At 39.8% G+C, this 20,760-nt stretch overlaps 1 protein-coding gene across 2 annotated transcripts in view; it reads right to left on the reverse strand.

Annotated features, from left to right (window-relative positions):
• CSMD1 (CUB and Sushi multiple domains 1) overlaps positions 1-20,760 on the reverse strand; it is a 1,991,107-nt gene that overhangs the window by 565,681 nt on the left and 1,404,666 nt on the right. For both annotated transcript variants that reach the window (XM_048845330.2, XM_048845329.2), the window contains exon 12: positions 6,334-6,446. In XM_048845330.2, the coding sequence (XP_048701287.2) occupies positions 6,334-6,446 (113 nt within the window). The remainder of the gene's footprint in view (positions 1-6,333; positions 6,447-20,760) is intronic.

Raw genomic sequence — 20,760 nt, forward strand, 5'->3', positions numbered from 1 at the left:
GTCTTTGGAAAGAAAATTTGAAGATTCGTGGTCTGATTTAAGTAAAACTCAGACACTGTTTTGAGTAAAAATTTCCAATAAGGATGCAGGCAACTTTGTCCCTCTGGAACATTGTGATGGGAAGATGAGCCATTAAAGTCTGCAGTTCTCCTTTCTCTCAGAGGTAACTGATCAAAAAGGCTGTCTTTGGTGACCAGCAAAGTAAAGGGAAGTCCCATAAAGGCTCAAAGTGGGTAATCAATTAACTTTGTCACCAATGAAATGAGACTCTCTGCTGGAACAGGTTCTTTGATTGGTGGAAAAAACGTTAAGCAGAATCTTTGAAGACTCTTCTGACAGTTGTGGTTGAAGATTTTACACTTATCATCAAGAGGCTGGTATGCTGAGATGGCAGATAGGTGTCTTTGATCAATGACAAAGAGAAGCTGAAAGATTTCCTGTAAACAGTCCAATATTGATGACATTGGAGTAGACAATAAAAACAGGTTAGATGTTGCCATCAAAGAAGACTTTTACATATCTAGGTATCAGTTCAAACTAGATATTTCCATGGATTGCAACGATATACACTGAATTACCACAGGGCACATTAAATCAAGATATTTTTAACATCCCATGCCCTGAGGACCCAGGTGGAATAACTCAGGATTAAGATGTAGAGTAAGACCATCTTCTTGAGTCAGAAGGTCTAGAGATAACATTATCAATATGACAGTGTATTCCCAGATGTCTGAGCAATACAGCCATTATTATCACACATCCAGGGGGAATAACTTTGGTTCTGCAGGAAAGCCAGAGAACAGCCTTGTATAGTAGCAGTGGCTGTAACCCACAAAGAAATAAAGATATTTGATAAGATGGACAGATACAGCAAAAATTCACCTCTCTAAGTCAGGAACCTTGAAGCAATCTCACATGGAAGGCAAAGTGATATAAAATCAGAATGTGGAATTAATTTTTTTTCATGTTCTTGATGGGACAAAGTCATCCTTTTGGGGGGCTGAGGAACTATCAACAAAAGTCCTTTTCTATGCCCCAGGACTTCTAACCTTAAGAGAGTCATAGATTTCCAGGCCAGAAGGAAATCCATTTTTGAGCAGAGTTGCTATTTCCATTATGAGTAAAACTGGACCATGTATTCATACTGTATTATCTTCAATACCCAAGAATCTGTAATAATTCTACCTCATGCCACAGGGAAAGAGACAAAATGGTGTGCAAAGGAATGTGAAGAAATGGACATAAGTGAAATAGAGGTCAGGACTATGCCCTCAGGAAAGCACTGAGCTCATTAGGTGCACAAGTTTAATGCACAGCTAAACAATCCTTTAAGCAAATCTCAGCTTAAAATGATTAACTTAACTTTCATATTTTGTTGCTGTTACAGTTGAGACTTCTGTAGTAGTAGTAGATTAAAAGAAACAGAAGCTGCTGCAAATTGATGAAGCATGGTTACTTCTCTTTAACTAGTTTGGGTCATCCCCAACAACAGAGCAGTAAACTTGGTCTCTTCCTCCATCTTCTGCAGATGCTAATCAGTCTTGCTATGTATCTATTTTTTTAAAAGCTCTCGACATCAAATGCATATTTCCATTTTGCTTTAAATTAGTACAGACAAGCCATATCCCACAGTTCATGCAGACATATCTGAAGTACCACACAATATACATTTAAAAATTATGAGGCCTTCAGAAAGGATGCTTTCCACCATCTTATTTTGCTTATCAAGGAGATGGTGAGAGTCCAAAAGCTAGAACAGATTTGGGCCTCAATGACCAGAGAATAAATAAGACTACTCAATGTATCTGAGAAATACATTTTTCTGTTGAAAGCCTTTGTTAGATGGAGAAAAGTGAACAACCATGGAGACCTCAGTTTTGTCACTAGCCAGTGAGAGTGGAGAAGAAAAAGTCAAATGTGTAAAGAACACCAAACTCTCTGCTGTTGCATCTGGTCTAAGTGATCAGTTGCCCAGGTGATAGAAGATGCAGATTATGGATTAGGTGTGATATGTCTGTGAACAGAGGAGAAGACAACAGAGGTAGTTTATCTGGAAACTGTCTGAGAGGAGCTATGGTGGGCCTTAAATGATTGATTGGAGGGAAGGCTTTGAGCCAGGGCAACTGCTTTGAGCCAGCAGCCTTATAAAAAAATCAGCCAGTTGCAAATCGAGTGAGCTGCAAACAGAGGAGAAGCCAACAGAGGAGTTTGCATTAATAGGAGCATTGCCAGCAGATCGAGGGAAGTGATTATTCCCCTCTATTTGGCACTGGTGAGGCCACATCTGGAGTACTGAATCCAGTTTTGGGCCCCCCACTACAGAAAGGATGTGAAAAAAATGGAGAGAGTCCAGTGAAGGGCAACAAAAATGATTAGGGGGTTGAGGAATATGACTTATGAGGACAGGCTGAGGGAACTAGGCTTATTTCGTCTGCAGAAGAGAAGAGTGAGGGGGGATTTGATAGCAGCCTTCAACTACCTAAAGGGGGGTTCCAAAGATGATGGATCTAGGCTGTTCTTGGTGGTGGCAGATGACAGAACAAGGAGCAATGGTTTCAAGTTGCGGGGGGGGGGGGGTCTAGGTTTGATATTAGGAAAAAAATATTTCACTAGGAGGGTGGTGAAACACTGGTCTGGGTTACCTAAGGAGGTGGTGGAATCTCATTCCTTATAGGTTTTTAAGGCCTGGCTTGACAAAGCCCTGGCTAGGATGATTTAGTTGGGGTTGGTCCTGCTTTGAGCAGGGGGTTGGACTAGATGACTTCCTGAGGTCTCTTCCAACTCTATTCTGCTATGATTCTATGATCTCTAACAGCATGCAGCAGCTCTTCATTGATAGAAAAAGTTACCTTCCCCTTTTCTTTGATCTCCAAAGAAACAGTGAGTCTCTTCTTGAACTGTGTGTCTCAGCTATCCAAATTGACTATTTCAGAAATGGTCTGTAGTTGTCAGACAATGACACTGACACAGGCATGATGTGTGATCAAGAGAAGCAGAAAACATTAAGCTTCTTGCAATGTAGCAAATTAATTGACATCAGCCCCTGCTTTATCACCATCCATTTCAGACAAGTTGTCATGTATGCTGACCGATCATGAAGAGAAAGGACTGGTTTCACAAATGGTGGTGATTAAAGAAGAAGACCCCTTCTAGACCCCTTTGTGAGAGATGAAAAATAACAGACTTCTGAAGCGGAAGTTCCTGCCAATATTGTCACCTCATTTGTGGATTAAAATGGGGGTAATCTAAAAAGAGTCAGGAGAGGTTAGTGCAGAGATGAAGGATTCCCCAGTATCAAGGCTGCCTCTGGCACAGAGGGAAACATGCCAGGCACACTAGTGTTGGTTCCAGGCAAAACCAGGCACCATTAAAACTCTCAGCATGGAGGTTGCCCTAACACCAACAGACTCAGATAATGGACCCAACTTCCACAGTGCTGGAGAAACTCCAGGACCAGATACATTATATCCTCCAAAGAGCCTACTCAGGAGGCCTATTCTGATTCTGCACAGGAACAGGACCCTGATTCAACATTATTAACACTACTAACAATATTAATAATTGTAAAACAGAAAAGCCTGGGACAGAACAAAAGATCCTGCACTTGGAACTAGCTTCAGAAATAAAGAAACAGAGGACATCGGAGGCCACATGACCTCTTGTAAACTTGGATCCAAATTTCTGGTGTCTTGAGAGGTCAGTTATGTTGTTCCAATGTGCACTGATTTCCAAAAAGTTCCCAAGGCTATGAGGCACCAGAGCATCATATGCCATTAGTGGTAGTATTCAGCTTGAAGAAGAAATAACGACTGTCCAGTAATCCTTTTTTAAATAGCTAAAGGCAGGCTCGAATAAGAGCTTGAAAAGCTCTTAAAAATAACTTTGACAAAGTAACTATCAGATAGGAACAATTTGCTTGACATACCGAGAATGCTCCTCTTAAAGAAATCACTAAATGATACCAGTAACTGTCTCTTGTCCTTAAGGTAAACTAAACTAACAGGAATAAATCAAGCATTATACCACTTTTTAAGATCTGTTCTAAGCTGCAAAATTTGAGCTGCAATTATCATAAAAAGTGTTCATTCTGAAATAATACCTGCTGTATATTAATACCAGGTTATATATTTATGGCCAGAGTGTAACAACCCAATTGATATATCAGAAGCCTCATAGTCTGGTATTACTGAAGTCCATAAACAGATAGTTATAAAGGCTTATGTTACAGAGGTCCTGTGACAGGGTATACCAGACCCTCTGAGGACCCCTGCCACACCCTGCCCCCCGCAAAAAAAGGCAGTAGAGAGGTCCTCCAGGCTGCCTAATGTGGCTGTGTGGGACAAAGCCAACTGGGGTCCAGCAGCCTGGTATAAGTAGAGCTGCAGGACCAGAAATAGTTCAGTTCCTTGCTGGAGCTGTAGGAGTGTGGATGGTGTGTGGCTGGCTGACAGAGCTACAGAACCCCAGACAGGGCAGCGCTGCCAGAAGGATCCCTGAGCTGGTTGCTGGGACTCCATTTGGACAAGCCCCTGAGGTAAGGGTGAAAATGGCATGGGGCCACCAGGAAGTGGCCCAGGGAATTAGAAAAGGAGTACTTGTGGCACCTTAGAGACTAACCAATTTATTTGAGCATAAGCTTTCGTGAGCTACAGCTCACTTCATCGGATGCATACTGTGGAAAGTATAGAAGATCTTTTTATACACACAAAGCATGAAAAAATGGGTGTTTACCACTACAAAAGGTTTTCTCTCCCCCCACCGCACTCTCCTGCTGGTAATAGCTTATCTAAAGTGATCACTCAGCTCACGAAAGCTTATGCTCAAATAAATTGGTTAGTCTCTAAGGTGCCACAAGTACTCCTTTTCTTTTTGCGAATACAGACTAACATGGCTGTTACTCTGAAACCAGGGAATTAGAGAAGCCGTGCAATATAATTAAAGGCACACAGCAGATGGCTGCTCTCTACAGGGTCCCTGGGCTGGGACCTGGAGTACCAGGTGGACCCGGTTCCCTCCCCACCCCTGATTAGCCACTGGAGGGAAGTGGTCTGGACATTAAGGACCCCAGCGGGGGAACTGAACTATCATGGCCCAGCTGGAGAGCTGCAGCCAGGAAGTCCAAGAGGGCGAAAACATTGTCTCTAGGGAGAGACCCCTGGGGCGCTGCTCTTTCCCAGAGCAGGGACAATCTGAGAGAGCGAGTGCGCGCAGGTATACCCACTTGGCCCAGGGGGCACTCACAAGGGTTGAGTGCACCCATTACAGGCCCTCATTTGCTTGACGTAGTAGCAGAATAAATTTAGCTAAGTAGAGGGTTTAAGAATTTCCATAACTTCTTTATTCTGGACCATATTTCCCCCCCTATATGCTGGCCTTTCTTTCACTGACAGCCACAATAAATGCATTCATTCTGTAGCTTACATGGCAGGTATAAATTTGGTTAAATCTGAAAAGAGCCTCTATGTTGTATGAAAACAATACGAATGCTTCACCCCTCCCAACTCTCTTTTGATAATTCTTGGTAATACTAACCAATATTTGCAAACTTAGGTATCCAAAGTTAAGCAATTAATTCTGTACTTCAGAACCTAAATAAAAGTGCTGTGATTTTCAAAAGTGATGTAGATCTACAGCTTCCATTCATTTTAAAGCCACATAAGTAAGAAAGTTTTGGCTTTCACTTTTATAACAACCCCATTCTCAGCCATTCTGAACCAACATTTTCAATGAGGCATTGCTTAACACTAGACATGGGGCAATGCTGAGGTGGGGGCTTGTAGGGGCTATAGTCACCCCAAAATTTGCCTTAGCCCCCCTGTAGCAACTGCCACTCTCTAGCTGCCCAGCTCTGACGGCAGAGCAGCTCCAGCAACAGTGGAGAAGTCAGCCCAGGCAGGAGGCTGGGGTTCCTGAGAGCAGTCCCTGGCCTGTGTACCTGCCTGCTGGGGCGTACCGCCCAGGGCATGTGTAGTATCTGCAGTCCCCAACCGGGGCAGCTCTTACCAGCTGCAAGCAGCCAGTTCCCTGCACCGCCCGACTATGGCTTTTAGCCTCTGACCTGGCCAGAGGGTGGGGCATGGAGAGGGCAGGGTCTCGTGGCATGGGGTGGCACAGCCCTCCAATTTTGTGTCTGGCCCACTTCAGCCCTCTACAAGGAAGAGGCTGGAGCCACCCCTGCACTAGCTATTAGTCCATTGGTCTAGCACTGACAGGCTGCCTTGTTATACAAAACAAACACACATTTAAAGTACATATAAATACATATATGTTTTGTTGTGTATCAAAGGATCCTAGATTATGAATGTAAATGAGTTAATTTACTTTGGTTCATACCTTGATAGACAGCTTTGAATCCTGGTGAGCCAATGCTGTCATCAGATTGCAAATGTAGCCACATCTGGTTGCTCATGCTCACAATAAGATCAGGAACACTAGAGCCAGTAAGTCTGCAGATAGGATAAACCACAATGTCATTTCTAGTTGCATGGGTGACATAGATGAACAGAAAATATATTTTGATGTTAAAATGATATTTAAACAATTACATTACATTATACTACTGTTCTAAAATGTCCACATTCGGCAGTAGTTAATTCACGCTAGTCTCCATTTTTAGGAAATAACTGGTATTTCAGATAGCAATGTGTGATAACTGTCAGCAAATGTAGACATTTTAATGGCAACTGCTTTAATGCAACATACAATAAGTAGAACAGTGAAATTTTGTGGCATGACGTGCTGTTTTTCAGTAAGCTACTACACATACCTAGTCTTGAACACTTCAGTGTAACAATAAAAAAGGCAAGTATCCTCTAAGGAACTAAAATTCTTCTCAAAACAGGGAAGACTGCATACCAAGAAACTTTTGTTGCAGAGTTAAAATGAAAGACTTCAGAATTGGAATGGGGAAAATGTATTATTGAAACTGAACTACAGTCATAAATAGCTTTTGCTTAGTAAATCTTAATGGAGATTATCTAAATATCCATAATATATAAAAATGGTGAACAGAACCATTTGACAAAATTTCAACAAAATATGGGGAAAATGGCAAATTCTAAATAATCAAGCAGGGAATAAAGAACCCTCAAAGTTCATCAAAACATATTTTATTTTTAGTTTATATTTTTGGAATGGCAGAGATAGCTTGTCAAGGGGAGTCCTCACTGAAAAACTAATTTCAAAAACATAATGGGTCAAATTGACTTCAATGGAAAGGCAGCTGTCTATGTCAGTCCTGGATTTGGCTCAATATATTTGTCACAATCGAGGTTTAAATGAAGGTCAATATTCAAGTACAATGTATTGTATACAGAGCTGGTTGAATGGCATAAAGCTTGTACATGAACTGTTGCTGAATTAAAAATTGGTTTTGATTCAGTCTGTTCACTCTCTGTATTGTTTGCTTTTCAGCAAATACAGTAAACAATACAGTTTTGTACATGTGATAGCAAGTTTGGATCCACAGCTGAGATTTATTTAACCTAGAAATCAAATTCATTTCAACCAGAAACAGAACTGAATAGGCAGCCTGAACTATTCAGACAATCCATAGCTCAAATAAGTTCTTGAAAACTATTCATTGAACAATTCATAATGAACAAATTTGTAAAAATAAAAATCTATTCATGTACATTTTGTGAAAAAGAACAGGCTAAAGCAACCAAATAAATCATTTTTGACCAGTTTCTATTATTTCAGCTTGACTCCACTTGGATATTAATTATTAGAACATCTGAAATTATATGTGGAATAGAGGAACGTCAGCAAATCTACATGGAAAGCACAAAAACCTGAAGGAAAAGCTAAATAAGATAACTGAAATTAGGCAAAAATTCAAATGCTCCTCAAAGGATCCTCCAGTACATTAGTTCCATAGCTTTAAAAAAAAAAGTTGTGCCTGATTTTTAAAATTAATTCTAATTTTATGTATGTTATTATCTGCAGGGGAGGGCTTATAGGTGGAAATGCTAACATTTAGATCCCTGATTTTACAGGCAAATCAGGTAGACTGTCATCTCAAACAGAACTATTTGTGCTGGCAGTTTACTGAGGATGTAAAAATATACCTACAGAATTAGAGGCTGGGTTGAGGCCCCTGTAATATTTGGCTCTGTCTGTGGCATCCTCAAGCACTGGGTTTCATACTTCCCCAATTTCCCCTTACCTGTACCATCAATCCTAACTTTCCAGAGATCTCCTCTCTCCTTGTGCTTCATCATGACAGCTCTCTTACTAATATTCCCCAGATTATTTGACCTCTTAGGGGTTTGCAGAGAGAGAATTATTGAAATGATTTAGGGCTTTGGCTCTTCAAATTACTTCCCTTGCTGATCTGCCAAATCCCAAATTGCGTGACTTTTTGGAAATATTAGAAACCATATCCACTTGGCTTTGCCATTTTAATTTCAAAATAAATTTGTGAAGTCAGTTATATTTTAATGTATGTGTTGTTATAACCGATGTTTGTGTGCAGATTTTGTGATTAGCACATTTAAAACATATTTTGCCTTACCTGATCATTTATTGTCTCCTAGCATCCATGTCTTCCAAAGCTACTTTAGGTACACTGTCTTTGTGGAGACTAGAAGGCAGAACCAGAGCAATCATGCTTTTAGCAATGGGGTAAGCTCCTACTCCTGGGATCTTTTGGGATTTTCCCAAAGTTGCAAAAATACTAATAAATATATTAGATACAGAATCACTGTTGGTCTGGAAGCGGAGACCTTGGTGGGGCATGGGAAGGATAAATATTTTTGAAGGAGAAGTTAAACGTTTATTAGAAACAGCCAAAAATTGCCTTTGCTTCTGAAGGTGTTTTTTCTTCTTTATTTTAGCACAGAATAAATGAATAGCTTTAAAAATGTTTTCTTTTTTTATTCAAACATATCTATCATACTGAATTCATCTCTAGAACAAACAAGTGAAATTTCCATTAAGGCAGTGAACTCCCAGGACCCATTTAAAGGTTTCAGAGGGGAATCTGTTATCTGGTTTCTCACTGAAGGGAGGCATTGCCCAAAAACTGAGGATGAGAAGAGGTGCCACTTAGTCTGCCTGATCCCACTATGCTGGTATGACTCCTGGCCAGAAAGGGTTAAGCATCCTGCAAAATAAATTACTCAAATCCAACCCTTAAAGACATAAGGGGAGATCATGTTTATGTTTTTGTGTATTTACATATATATGGGGAGTGGTCAACAATGTAACCAACAGTCTCTCTTTGTGCTGTATTCTGTTAATTCAGAGATCAAAATGACATCCTGGCATTTAAATGAATTATAAACATGGGATATCGCTGTATTCATCTCTGTTTGAAATGTATAGCAAATCATCTGTGAATGGTGAAGGAACAGGCAATTGCCTTATGTTAATTTGTATAGCTAAGTACCAGTGATGGACCTTCTTCAAAATCACCCTAATTACCTTTTGTTTCCAGAGGGACTACAACCTGTCAAAGAAGGCTTGAAATTGTATAAAAGATGTTTGGGTCCCAAACCTTTGTATCTCAGATCTGCTTAAGCTTCATCAGGGGAAGTTTGAGTCATCAGATTGAGGTCCCAGTTATGCTGGTACTCCCTGAAGGTGATATTGGACGTTGGACTATAGCCTATGGACTAAATTCTAAAGGAACTCTTTGCAACCACAAAGCTCACCATCTCTGCTATGAATCTGAACGTCAAGAATTGAACTCATGTCTGTGTGTATATTGATCTTTTAACCATACTCTCTCTCTTTCTTTCCTTTTTAAATAAATTTTAGTTTAGTTAATAATAATTGGTGTAAGTGTGTATTTGGGTAAGATCTGGAATAATCAATAACCTAGGAGGTAATGTGTCTGATTTTTTGGGATTGGTAGAACCTTTTCTTTTATATGATGAAATAAGATTTTCAGAAATCTTCATCATATTTGTCTTGGGTACCTGAATGGAGTCCTGAGGCAGGGTTAATTCAAGGGAACTGTGTTTTTGTCTTCTGGAAACCAGTGAGGTAATAAAGAAGCTGTTTTCTGCTGGCTTGGTAAATCTAAGTCTTGAAAATATCCATCAGTTTTGGGGCTTATCTGCCCCACTCTTTGCAGTTCACCCTAATTGAGAGACCTCAGCTGGCCTCCACTGGGACCCCGGTCACAGCTGGTTATTGCTGAAAGGCAGATCTTCAGAAAACTAGTCTTATTTCTAATTATAGAAATGGAATTTTGAAGGAATTGTAAAATCTGTTTTATTTTGGTTGCATTTTCTCTAAATGATTTCTCTGACCAGTGACGATTGGATTTTTGTCATCTTCTGGAAAACAGGGATTCCTGTTGGAGTCATTTCTGGATAACTGCAAAGTTTCAACTAATATCCTGTAGTATATTCAGTTAGTGTAGTTGGTTCTTGATTTTCCAAAGCATCCTGGTTAAGAGTTGGGCTGAAGAGAAATGCTTTCATCAACAACTCAGATAAGGCATAGATAGCTCCTATTTCCCCCCACAAAAAAATTCAAATACAGTCTTCTGGTGTTCTCTCATGGTCCATGAATGAGTTTCTGATTTTTTTTTCCTTTACGTGATAAGATTATATATGCTCCATTCTGACTGATACATTTGGCAATGAGTCTATCTGCTTTTATATGTATTTATAAACTCATACACTTTAAGGTCAGAAGGGACAATCATGATAATCTAGTCTGACCTCCTGCACATTGCAGGCCACAAAACTCACCCACCCTCTCCTAAAATAGACCCCTAATCTCTGTCTGAGTTACTGAAGTCCTCAAATCATGATTAAAAGACTTCAAGTTACAGAGATTTCACCATTTATACTAGTTTAAATCTGCAAGTGACTTGTGCCCCATGCTGCAGAGGAAGGCAAAAAACACCCAAAGTTCTTTGCCAATCTGAGCCAGGGGAAAATTCTTTCCTGACCCCAAATAGGGCAATCAGTTAGCCCCTGAGCATGTGAGCAACACCCACCAGGCAGATACCCATGAAAATATTCTCTGCAGTAACTCAAAGCCCTCCCCATCTAGTGTCTCATCTCCAGGTGTTGGAGATTTTTGCTACTGGCAGTCACCGATGGGCCACATGCTACTGTAGGTAGTCCTATCATACCATCTTCTCCATAAACTTAAGCTCAGTCTTGGAGCCAGTTAGCTTTTTTCCCCACACTGCTTCCATTGGAAGACTGTCCCAGAACTTCACTCCTTTTATAGTTAGAAACCATTGCCTAATTTTGAGCCTGAACTTGTTGATGGCTCGTTTATATCCATTTGTTCTTGTGTCCACATTGGCAGATTTATTACTTGATATGGAGAACTCTAGCTGATTTTTTTTCTACATATTTGAGAAGAAAGGGAGAAATTCCTTGTAAACATTGGTTCATCTTGCTGGTTAATCTTGCTCTCCTTTATCATGTAGATAGATAACATTACAGTCAGAGCTATCATAACCACAATGCAGCAATTTGATAAGGAGTTCTGAATTTATATGGTGGCTAGATGGATGGCCCTGATTTCCAGTCAAGTGATATGCATGATTCTGTTTTGGAATAATTATTGTCCTCATGTAATAAGAGATGAGATGTAGTCCCCTTAGGGTATGTCTGTACTGCAAGGTAAGCACAAACACAGACTTAGGCTCACATTCAGTCTTGAGCCCAAACACCCTTTCCATTTGTACACACATCTCTCAGATTCAGACTTTGGGTCCTAGGACCCTGTGGTGGCGGAGGGTTTGAGACACAGTCAACTGGGACCTGGGGTTTGAGCCCGATTGCAGTGCAGATTCAGGCTTAGTCTAAGGGCATTTCCATCTGTAGTGATCACTGCTCTTCAGTATTCTGATAGTTCATAAGAATCTGTTTTCATGGCACTAAGGATTAGAAGACTAAGAGTAGTGTTAATGCTGGGAGCTGGGATGCCAGTATAAAAGACAAAAGAATATTTATGCCAGCGTCATGTGAAGTATCATTCAAGAAAAGCCTCTATCTATGTGAACTTTCTGCAGGGCCCATCACAATTGTGACTGAGCAACAGATGCTTTGTAAGAGATTTATGAATTGACTTTGAGTGAGTGAAGAATTTCTTAGATACTTTGTGTGCACATGAAACCTAGTTTGCTCACATCTCTTATTTTAATGACTATCTTGATGAGTGTGATGGTGTTTAGAGAGTCCTAACGATCCATGAACTGGGAATCATTTTGGAATGGCTTGTAAATAATCTATAATCTAGCAGAGTTTGACCAACTATTTTGTTCATTTAGGTGGCTTTTTTCAATAGACACATAAGACTCTTTCTTTCTCATAGCTATTATTCTGGTAGTTGTTGCAAGACCAGTAAAGTGCATGTTTTCATTTGTTTGTTGTTTTCTTTTGGTAAACGCTGGAGCAAGTGGAACTTTTCGGAATAAATAACCAAAAAATAGCAAGTAATAACTGTGCAGTCTCTCTCAGGGACTAGCAATAGGGTTCATGTCTTCAATAGATGCAAGAAATATATGTTTATGCAGACTATGAAAGTAACTATAAAGAATTGTTTCAGTTCTGTATGATAGACTTGCTGGACAATTTCCACTACTCGGCAGTCTAAAGAGGTTTCTCATCTATGGAGGAAAGATTGGCATTTACCACATTTGGAAAATTAATCCTCAGATTAGGCTGATACTAGAAATTTGGTGTGTAGATGGGCCTACTTAAGGAGAAAGGCACTTCTATTCCGAAATCCAACGAGATAGGTAGGTTCCATCTTGCTCTGAAAAAGCCTGATTGCGTCTCTGGAAACTTAGCAGTCTTGAAAGTAGCTGAAAGTCTTCAAGGGGTTGTAATTGTAGTCTTGTCAGACTATCTGCTTTTCTGTTTTGATAGTGTAGATGAGTTTACAGATTTGTTTCTTTTTCTGCCATTTTGACTATTGCTCACAGTATTTAGGTGCTGCCATTAACTGCCTAATTTAGCAGTTGGTTTTCCATAAACAGAGTAATTTTGATGTTGTTGTTCCTTGCTATTGTTTAGGGCCAGGTGCCTGTTGTTAACAGTATAGTTTACTGCTGAATAAAAAGCTTACTTTCAGTTTGTTTTTGTTTTTTGTTTTTTTTTTTTAAATTCCCCTCAACATAGAAATAGGAAGGAGAACAGAATGTAGAACACGGATTAAAGTGCTACTCCAGCCACAAAGCTTTCTTTTGCAGGTCAGCCATTTTGAGAAACTGCTTAATGGCAGAGAAATTCTGATGAAATACTTCCAAAAAGAAAAAAATATCTTTAACCTCATATCAGAAAAGTCCAGAGAAAGAGCTGATTCAGAAATGTAAGTGAAATCCACTGATTTTTCTGTATTAAAAAAAGTGTAAATATGGGAGGACTGACAACATCCTGATAATACTAAGGGAACTACAGGATTTATCAAAAGTTCAACCCTGATTTAGAAAGTGATTGGTCTGTTCCTAACAGCATAATTTCCCCAGAGACAAAGAACCCACAGTAGACTGGCAGATGTGTCAAATGTATATATTTAATAAAAGGAAATATTCAATAATTTGCATTGGAAAATGTTTACTTTGAAGGTACATATGGCTGGGCTTTGGCTGAGGCCCTATACACAACACTCTGATAGAAAAATAATTTGGAAAGGTATTGTGAAAAAAAATACTTGCATCTATGTTCTAGGTTGATGATTGCATCTGCAATAACACAAGCAACAATGCTTCTTGGCAGTTAGTGAAAGGAATTATTGTACACACTGAAGGCAGAGTGGACTTAAAATTGTATGTACAAAGGAGTAGGAAATCCATTGTATACCATTTTTTTCTAGAAGGATCCTATGGGAGTTAATAACTAACCAGAAATTGTTACTTGAAATATTATACAAGAGGTCTGATTCTATCCCTTGAGCTCTCATTACTGCTAATGGCAGTTAAAAACGAGGAGAAAGTTAATTCTAGGGTATAAGTGGTGCAGAAGGGAAATAAACGCCATATAAGAAATATTTCCAGGTTTGTTTTGGTTTTTTGAAGTTACTCTTGCAGTTTGATTTTACATATCTGAATCTCATCAGTACCACTATCACAGAATCAGAAAAGTTGGTCAAACTCTGCTAGATTATAGATTATTTACAGGAGTGCAACAAACTAAGAAGTATTCCTTTAGTAGACGTTAACAAGAAATTCGCCATAGAGGGGAATGTATTTCTGTGGTGGATGATATGATCTGTGCCCTGATTCTCTACCACATTACACCTTGTGTAATGTTTAAACTTGAGTAGGTATATAAAATGCTACCAAAGTAAGAGAGGGTGTAAAATGTTACCAAAGTAAAAGCAGGTGAGAGTCAACCTCCATATAGATAATTTCTATGTCAATTTAAATTACAAATCACTATGATGTCCTTTTTGATAACAAGATTTGGAAGAAGCTATTAGGTAGTGAGCAGGCCACCAGTGGCACCTATGTAACTGCAAATCACAGTGATATCAAGGCACACCGTCTATAACTGAGCAAAGGACTTTCTGCCATCTTGCACCTGGTGCCTGCTGGGACCTATAGAAGGAAAGAATATGTGAACCCTAACATCCCTAGTAGGCAGACACTCACTGGGGTAGGGGGAGCTTATATAGAGGAAAGGAGATTAATATCTGAAGTAGCAGGTGGGATCATTTTGTTTGTTTGTTTTCTAAGAACTAGTAATGTTAGCTGGGCAGTTTGGGACAGGCTACGCAGAAGGGAAAACAAAGACCAATGAAATCATGTAAAACCTCAGTGAATCTAGGGTCAGTTCTTCCTGGTTGCAAGGGAATGAAGGAGAAGTGTTACAATTTTGACAGAGAAATTTGGAAATGTTAATAAAAAACCCACAAATATTTTGGAACCATCACCTGTGCATAATTTTAGCCTATGTAGCCATATGATATTCCTATTCTTAACCTCTGGCTCCCTTCCCCATTTCCCTCCTATTGTTTGTTATACTTGTTGCATCCTCTCTTTAATTAGACTAAGCTATTTGGAGTAAAGACTATGTCTGCTATTTGGCCATCGCCTAGCAAAATGGGGATCCAATCCTGACTGAGGTCCTTTGGCTGCCATTGTAATATTAATTATTATTGTTATAATAATCACCATCAAGATTCCATATTATTTTTAAAAAATTGTTTAAACTTTACCCTCTATTTTTTCTCTTTGACTTCTTTTATTGTGTACAGTATTGTTCAACAAAAACTGTATATTCTTGGAGATTTTATAAAAAAAAATTACATAAAGTTAAGCTCAATTTGCATAAAGTGAGCTAAGTATTTTATAAGTCAATGATCTCTACACCAGCAATACTAAATTCCATTATGAAGTATAAATTTCTAACAGAACTCAGTCTCAGCCATTTCTTGAGTTCTCAATACATTAAAGCATTTTTTCCCCTTGGACTGACTGACCTTTCATTGATTTTGCAAGTATTCTTCCTCTTGTACAGAGACAGACTGAGTTTGACAGTAATGCTCTATTCTTCACAGGTGACAAATTACCTATGCTATTTGTATACTTAATTGCACCCATATGGCATGCTAACACTCTGAAACATTGCTGTTGATGCTGCTATATGCAGCTAGTGTCCACAGATATCCTCATTTCAGCTTGGCTCTATTTTTACTTTGAGTCTCATTGTACCAACTTCCTAGGTACTCAACTAACCGGAACATAAAAAATAATCCAAAACCACTAAAAATCCTTCCCTCCACATCCTACAAACCCTAAAAAACAAACAAACTAACAAACAAACAAAAAAAAAACCCCATACTCTTAGGATCATAGAATATCAGGGTTGGAAGGGACCTCAGGAGGTCATCTAGTCCAACCCCCTGCTCAAAGCAGGACCGATCCCCAATTAAATCATCCCAGCCAGGGCTTTGTCAAGCCTGACCTTAAAAACGTCTAAGGAAGGAGATTCCACCACCTCCCTAGGTAATGCATTCCAGTGTTTCACCACCCTCCGAGTGAAAAAGTTTTTCTTAATATCCAATCTAAATCTCCCCCACTGCACCTTGAGACCATTACTCCTTGTCCTGTCATCCGCTACCACTGAGAATAGTCTAGATCCATCCTCTTTGGAATCACCTTTCAGGTAGTTGAAAGCAGCTATCAAATCTCCCCTCATTCTTCTCTTCCGTAGACTAAACAATCCCAGTTCCCTCAGCCTCTCCTCGTAAGTCATGTGTTCCAGTCCCCTAATCATTTTTGTTGCCCTCCGCTGGACTCTTTCCAATTTTTCCACATCCTTCTTGTAGTGTGGGGCCCAAAACTGGACACAGTACTCCAGATAAGGCCTCACCAACGTCAAATAGAGGGAAACGATCACGTCCCTCAATCCGCTGGCAATGCCCCTACTTATACATCCCAGAATGCCATTGACCTTCTTGGCTACTAGGGCACACTGTTGACTCATATCCAGCTTCTCGTCCACTGTAACCCCTAGGTCCTTTTCTGCAGAACTGCTGCCTAGCCATTCGGTCCCTAGTCAGTAGCAGTGCATTGGATTCTTCCGTCCTAAGTGCAGGACTCTGCACTAGTCCTTGTTGACTGAGAAATCTCATCAGATTTCTTTTGGCCCAATCCTCCAATTTATCTAGGTCCCTCTGTATCCTATCCCTACCCTCCAGCGTATCTACCACTCCTCCCAGTTTAGTGTCATCTGCAAACTTGCTGAGGGTGCAATCCACACCATCCTCCAGATCGTTAATGAAGTTATTGAACAAAACCGGCCCCAGGACTGACCCTTGGGGCACTCCGCTTGATACTGGCTGCCAACAAAACACGGAGCCATTGATCACTACCCATTGAGCCCTACAATCTAGCCAATTTTCTACCCACCTTATAGTGCATTCATCCAGCCCATACTTCTTTAACTTGCTGACAAGAATACTGTAGGAGACCATGTCAAAAGCTTTGCTAAAGTCAAGGAACACCATGTCCACTGCTTTCCCTTCATCCACAGAACCAGTTATCTCATCATAGAAGGCAATTAGATTAGTCAGGCATGACTTGCCCTTGGTGAATCCATGATGACTGTTCCTGATCACTTTCCTCTCTTCTAAGTGCTTCAGAATTGATTCCTTGAGGACCTGCTCCATGATTTTTCTGGGGACTGAAGTGAGGCTGACTGGCCTGCAGTTCCCAGGATCCTCCTTCTTCCCTTTTTTAAAGATGGGCACTACATTAGCCTTTTTCCAGTCGTCCGGGACTTCCCTGGATCGCCATGAGTTTTCAAAGATAATGGACAAGGGTCTCACTTTGACCCTTTCTAGATACTATAAAAAATAAGATTTAAAACTAAAATGTGTTTCCCAGCTATGTGCAGGGGAAAAAAAAAGAAGCTTGGCTGTTCTTTAACAATTAGGAAGGCTGAGATTGTTTTTTAAACCTCCATTAGTTTTCTAAACTGTGCATGAAGAGAAGAAAAGGATCAGGGATTATATAAAAATATCTTTGTGATGGAACATAGGAGGTAATCATAGCAGTTTTATGAATTCAAGTGCAGAAAACTGATTTTTATTTTTACTTTATTTTATGGAAAACTAGTACATGAAGACATTGTTCCTTTTTCAAATAGATGACTTAATGTGCTGCGTTTTGGCTCACCAACTCCTGATTTCATACTACTGGCACCAAGCAAACAAAATTGTTCATCATTCTGTACCACTGAAGTCAGAAAAGGGTTTATGATGTGACAGAATTAGTAAAGCCATGAAACTAAAGTTTAATAAAGCACATCCAAGAGTTTTGGAGGAATAGTTCCACCAAAAAGTGTAAAAGCACTGCAGGCCGATATGTTGGTTCATGAAATATTAAGAGCACAGGAGAGAGCCTCACTCCAATCTCAGGCTTGGTGCCTGGCAGTATAGTGGACCCTAGCAAAAAGGAGGAGAATTTACAAGAAAAGTTCTCCTCAGTCCCTGGAGCCCTGGGCAGCAACATGCTTGTTGCAAATGGAATCTTCAAAGAATTTAGCTGCCAGCCTCTACTGAACATGCGAAACAGAGACAGAGACTTATAACTTGGCCAGAATTGGGTGGACAGTAAAAGTCACCACTCTCATCTCCAAGTAACCCGGACCCCCTTTCCCCCCACACACAACTTTAAGTCACTGCTCCAAAACTTCTTAATGAAACTGTTATACAAAATTTTAACACTGGCAAAACAACGTAAGTTTCCCTAACCTCATTCTCAGAATGGCTGAAGTGTTTTTGATTAAACTTTCTGGCTCTAAAAAACAGAGAAAATGGACTTTGGAAAATATAAGCAAAAATAGATGCCAAAATGACTTTCTACCACCTGAAGGACAAAAGAGAAATCTGAAATCTGAGAAAGGTTCATCCTTCAACCAAAGGGGTTGAAATCTTTGGAACTGAGTATATAGGTAAGAAATCTGCTTAGATCGATTGTAACTTGCTGAAGTTAAGTTGTAGTAATTAGAAAGCCATTATTTGTAACCTTTCATAGCTCTTTCATTCTTACTTGAAATCACTTAAACATATGTGGTTTGTTAATAAACTACTTCTTCTTTTATTACAAAAAACACCTCAGTGCTGTTATATAGAAATGGAAGTCTTTAGCTAACCTAACAGGCTGTTTGGGCTCAGTCTCTTTGGATGCAGCAAACTTAATAACTTCTGTGACAGTCCACTAAGAGCGACTGAACACTGCAGAAAGATGTTTCTGTGGAACTCAGGAACTTGGGTTCCCTGATTGCTACCTGCAGAGCAAGGTTTGGACTGGTAGAGTCCTGAAGCGTTTGCTGGAAAGGCAGACAAGCTGCTGTGCCAGGAAGCTGAGACCTAGTTTAGCCACAGCAAAGCTCACTCTTGCTGAGGTGGAGTGGTAACAGATGGCTCACAGTTCTGGGTGACCTGAGCAATAGGTCACAACGTTACACTAGGAAAATCGTGATCTGAATGACCAAACTATGGTATGAATTGTACATTAGGGACAGCTTTGCAGATTGTCATTACAATGGATAGGTCATCTCCAAAGGCAGCTGGCAGCCTATTTCTTCCCATGCATCACTTTCCGTACAAGTCTTCTGGGGTCAGGGAGGGAGGTCATCCAATCCCAGTCCCTCCTTGTAGCCCTTTCCATTGGAGGGCTGAACAGGCATCTTGCTCTATTTCTTTCCCCACATCCTAGAATTAGCTAGCATTTATGAATTTTGCAGTGAGGGTAAGCAAATAAGTGGGCACTTCATTCCCTCCCCCTCCAATATCAGTAGTTGGGTTGGGATTTGATAACTTTTGGGGAGCTGGCTTGTTTGTATGTTTACAGAAGATAACTTGTGTGGTAAGGAAAGACTCAAAAGGCTTAGAGGTTTAGTTTGGGTTCAGATAAGCACTTATTTTTGCATAATTAGCCGATCAAGACTCTAAACCTAGTGATCTTTCATCACTACGAGAAAGAGGTAGACATACCCATGAATTTTTGTAGGTGATATTTTAAAGAGACTTTCATAAAGATTTGGCCTTTAGGCTGCCCAGAGAAACCTGTTCAGCACAAGGCCCTGGCATTATATTTAAAGAGCTTATAAATTAAACCACTCTAATGGAAGCTTCACTGTAAGCTGCCTCATTCCCTCAGAAATCATAAAAAGCTTGAAAGGCACTGTTCAAATCTTTTATTACAAAAGGAGGTATTAACACCAACTAATAGAAAGTTTTGATGATAAAATTACTTTGACATTTTGATATTAGCCCCTTCAATTATGATGAAACAATCAGTAACTGTGTCTATAATGCACTAAGACTAGTCCCTTTATATCCCCCTATTTTAAAACAAAATGGAGCAAATTCACAGTGCATGTTAAATATACAATATTTAACAGGATATGATGCAAGTATAACTACACAAATACTGTCATAATAAAAACTTGGGGATCAAACTAATTATTTCCTATTCTGTAGATTTAATAAGCACTGTAACATCCTAAAGAAAATGCAATTCCATTATATTTTAACCTACCTATGTTTCTACTACCAATTTATTTTAATCAGTTATTATTCATTTCCTGTCTTAACCAGATGTTGGTGGTGGTGCAGGTTATGTTAAACCACTGTAATCATAAGGCAGAGGCATTTCATTGCTATATAGAATGAGTTATATATATAAATGTTACTCCTGAATGCTTGAAAAACTAAGACATGAAGCAGAATTGGTGGGGCACCCATAAGCTTGCTCAGCTCAACAGTCAGATATCAAAGCTGATCCCAATTGTTTTTCTGGAATCCCCCAAATATGAGGATACTAAGAATACTGATTCAAACCCAGGTATTACACATATTAAGGAAAAATATTTGGTTTCAGGGGAATCCCCAATTATTAGTATTAGAAGACAAGTCATTCAGACAGCCTTTCCAGGGGATTTCACCTTGATGTGGTAGGAAGTCTTGTGTGTTCCCAAGACCCTGAGAGATATGCCAGTGGGAGTTTTAATTCCTAGTAGGGCCACCTAAGTCAGAGAGCTCAAAGGGTATGGGCCAGACAAAAAGCAGTCCACTTGTCCTTCAGCTTGGGAGTTCAGTGATAGGTGAACAACCTAAGCTCATAAAAAACACAACAAGGTGGCCATTCCAGCAAACAGCATGATAGGTGGTGATGCTGGAGCCTCTTTTGTGCCCTAAACCATGTTGGACAGCATGGGAAGGACTCAGGTTATTCAGACATAGATAATAGTTCAGGTGTTTCAGAATTTATTTGGGGTGTGCCCCACATTTTAACAACTGTCCCTTTGAAAAGAACTGTTTGAAGGA

Source organism: Caretta caretta, chromosome 3 (assembly GCF_965140235.1).
Source record: "Caretta caretta isolate rCarCar2 chromosome 3, rCarCar1.hap1, whole genome shotgun sequence".
In the NCBI taxonomy this organism is placed as follows: domain Eukaryota; kingdom Metazoa; phylum Chordata; order Testudines; family Cheloniidae; genus Caretta; species Caretta caretta.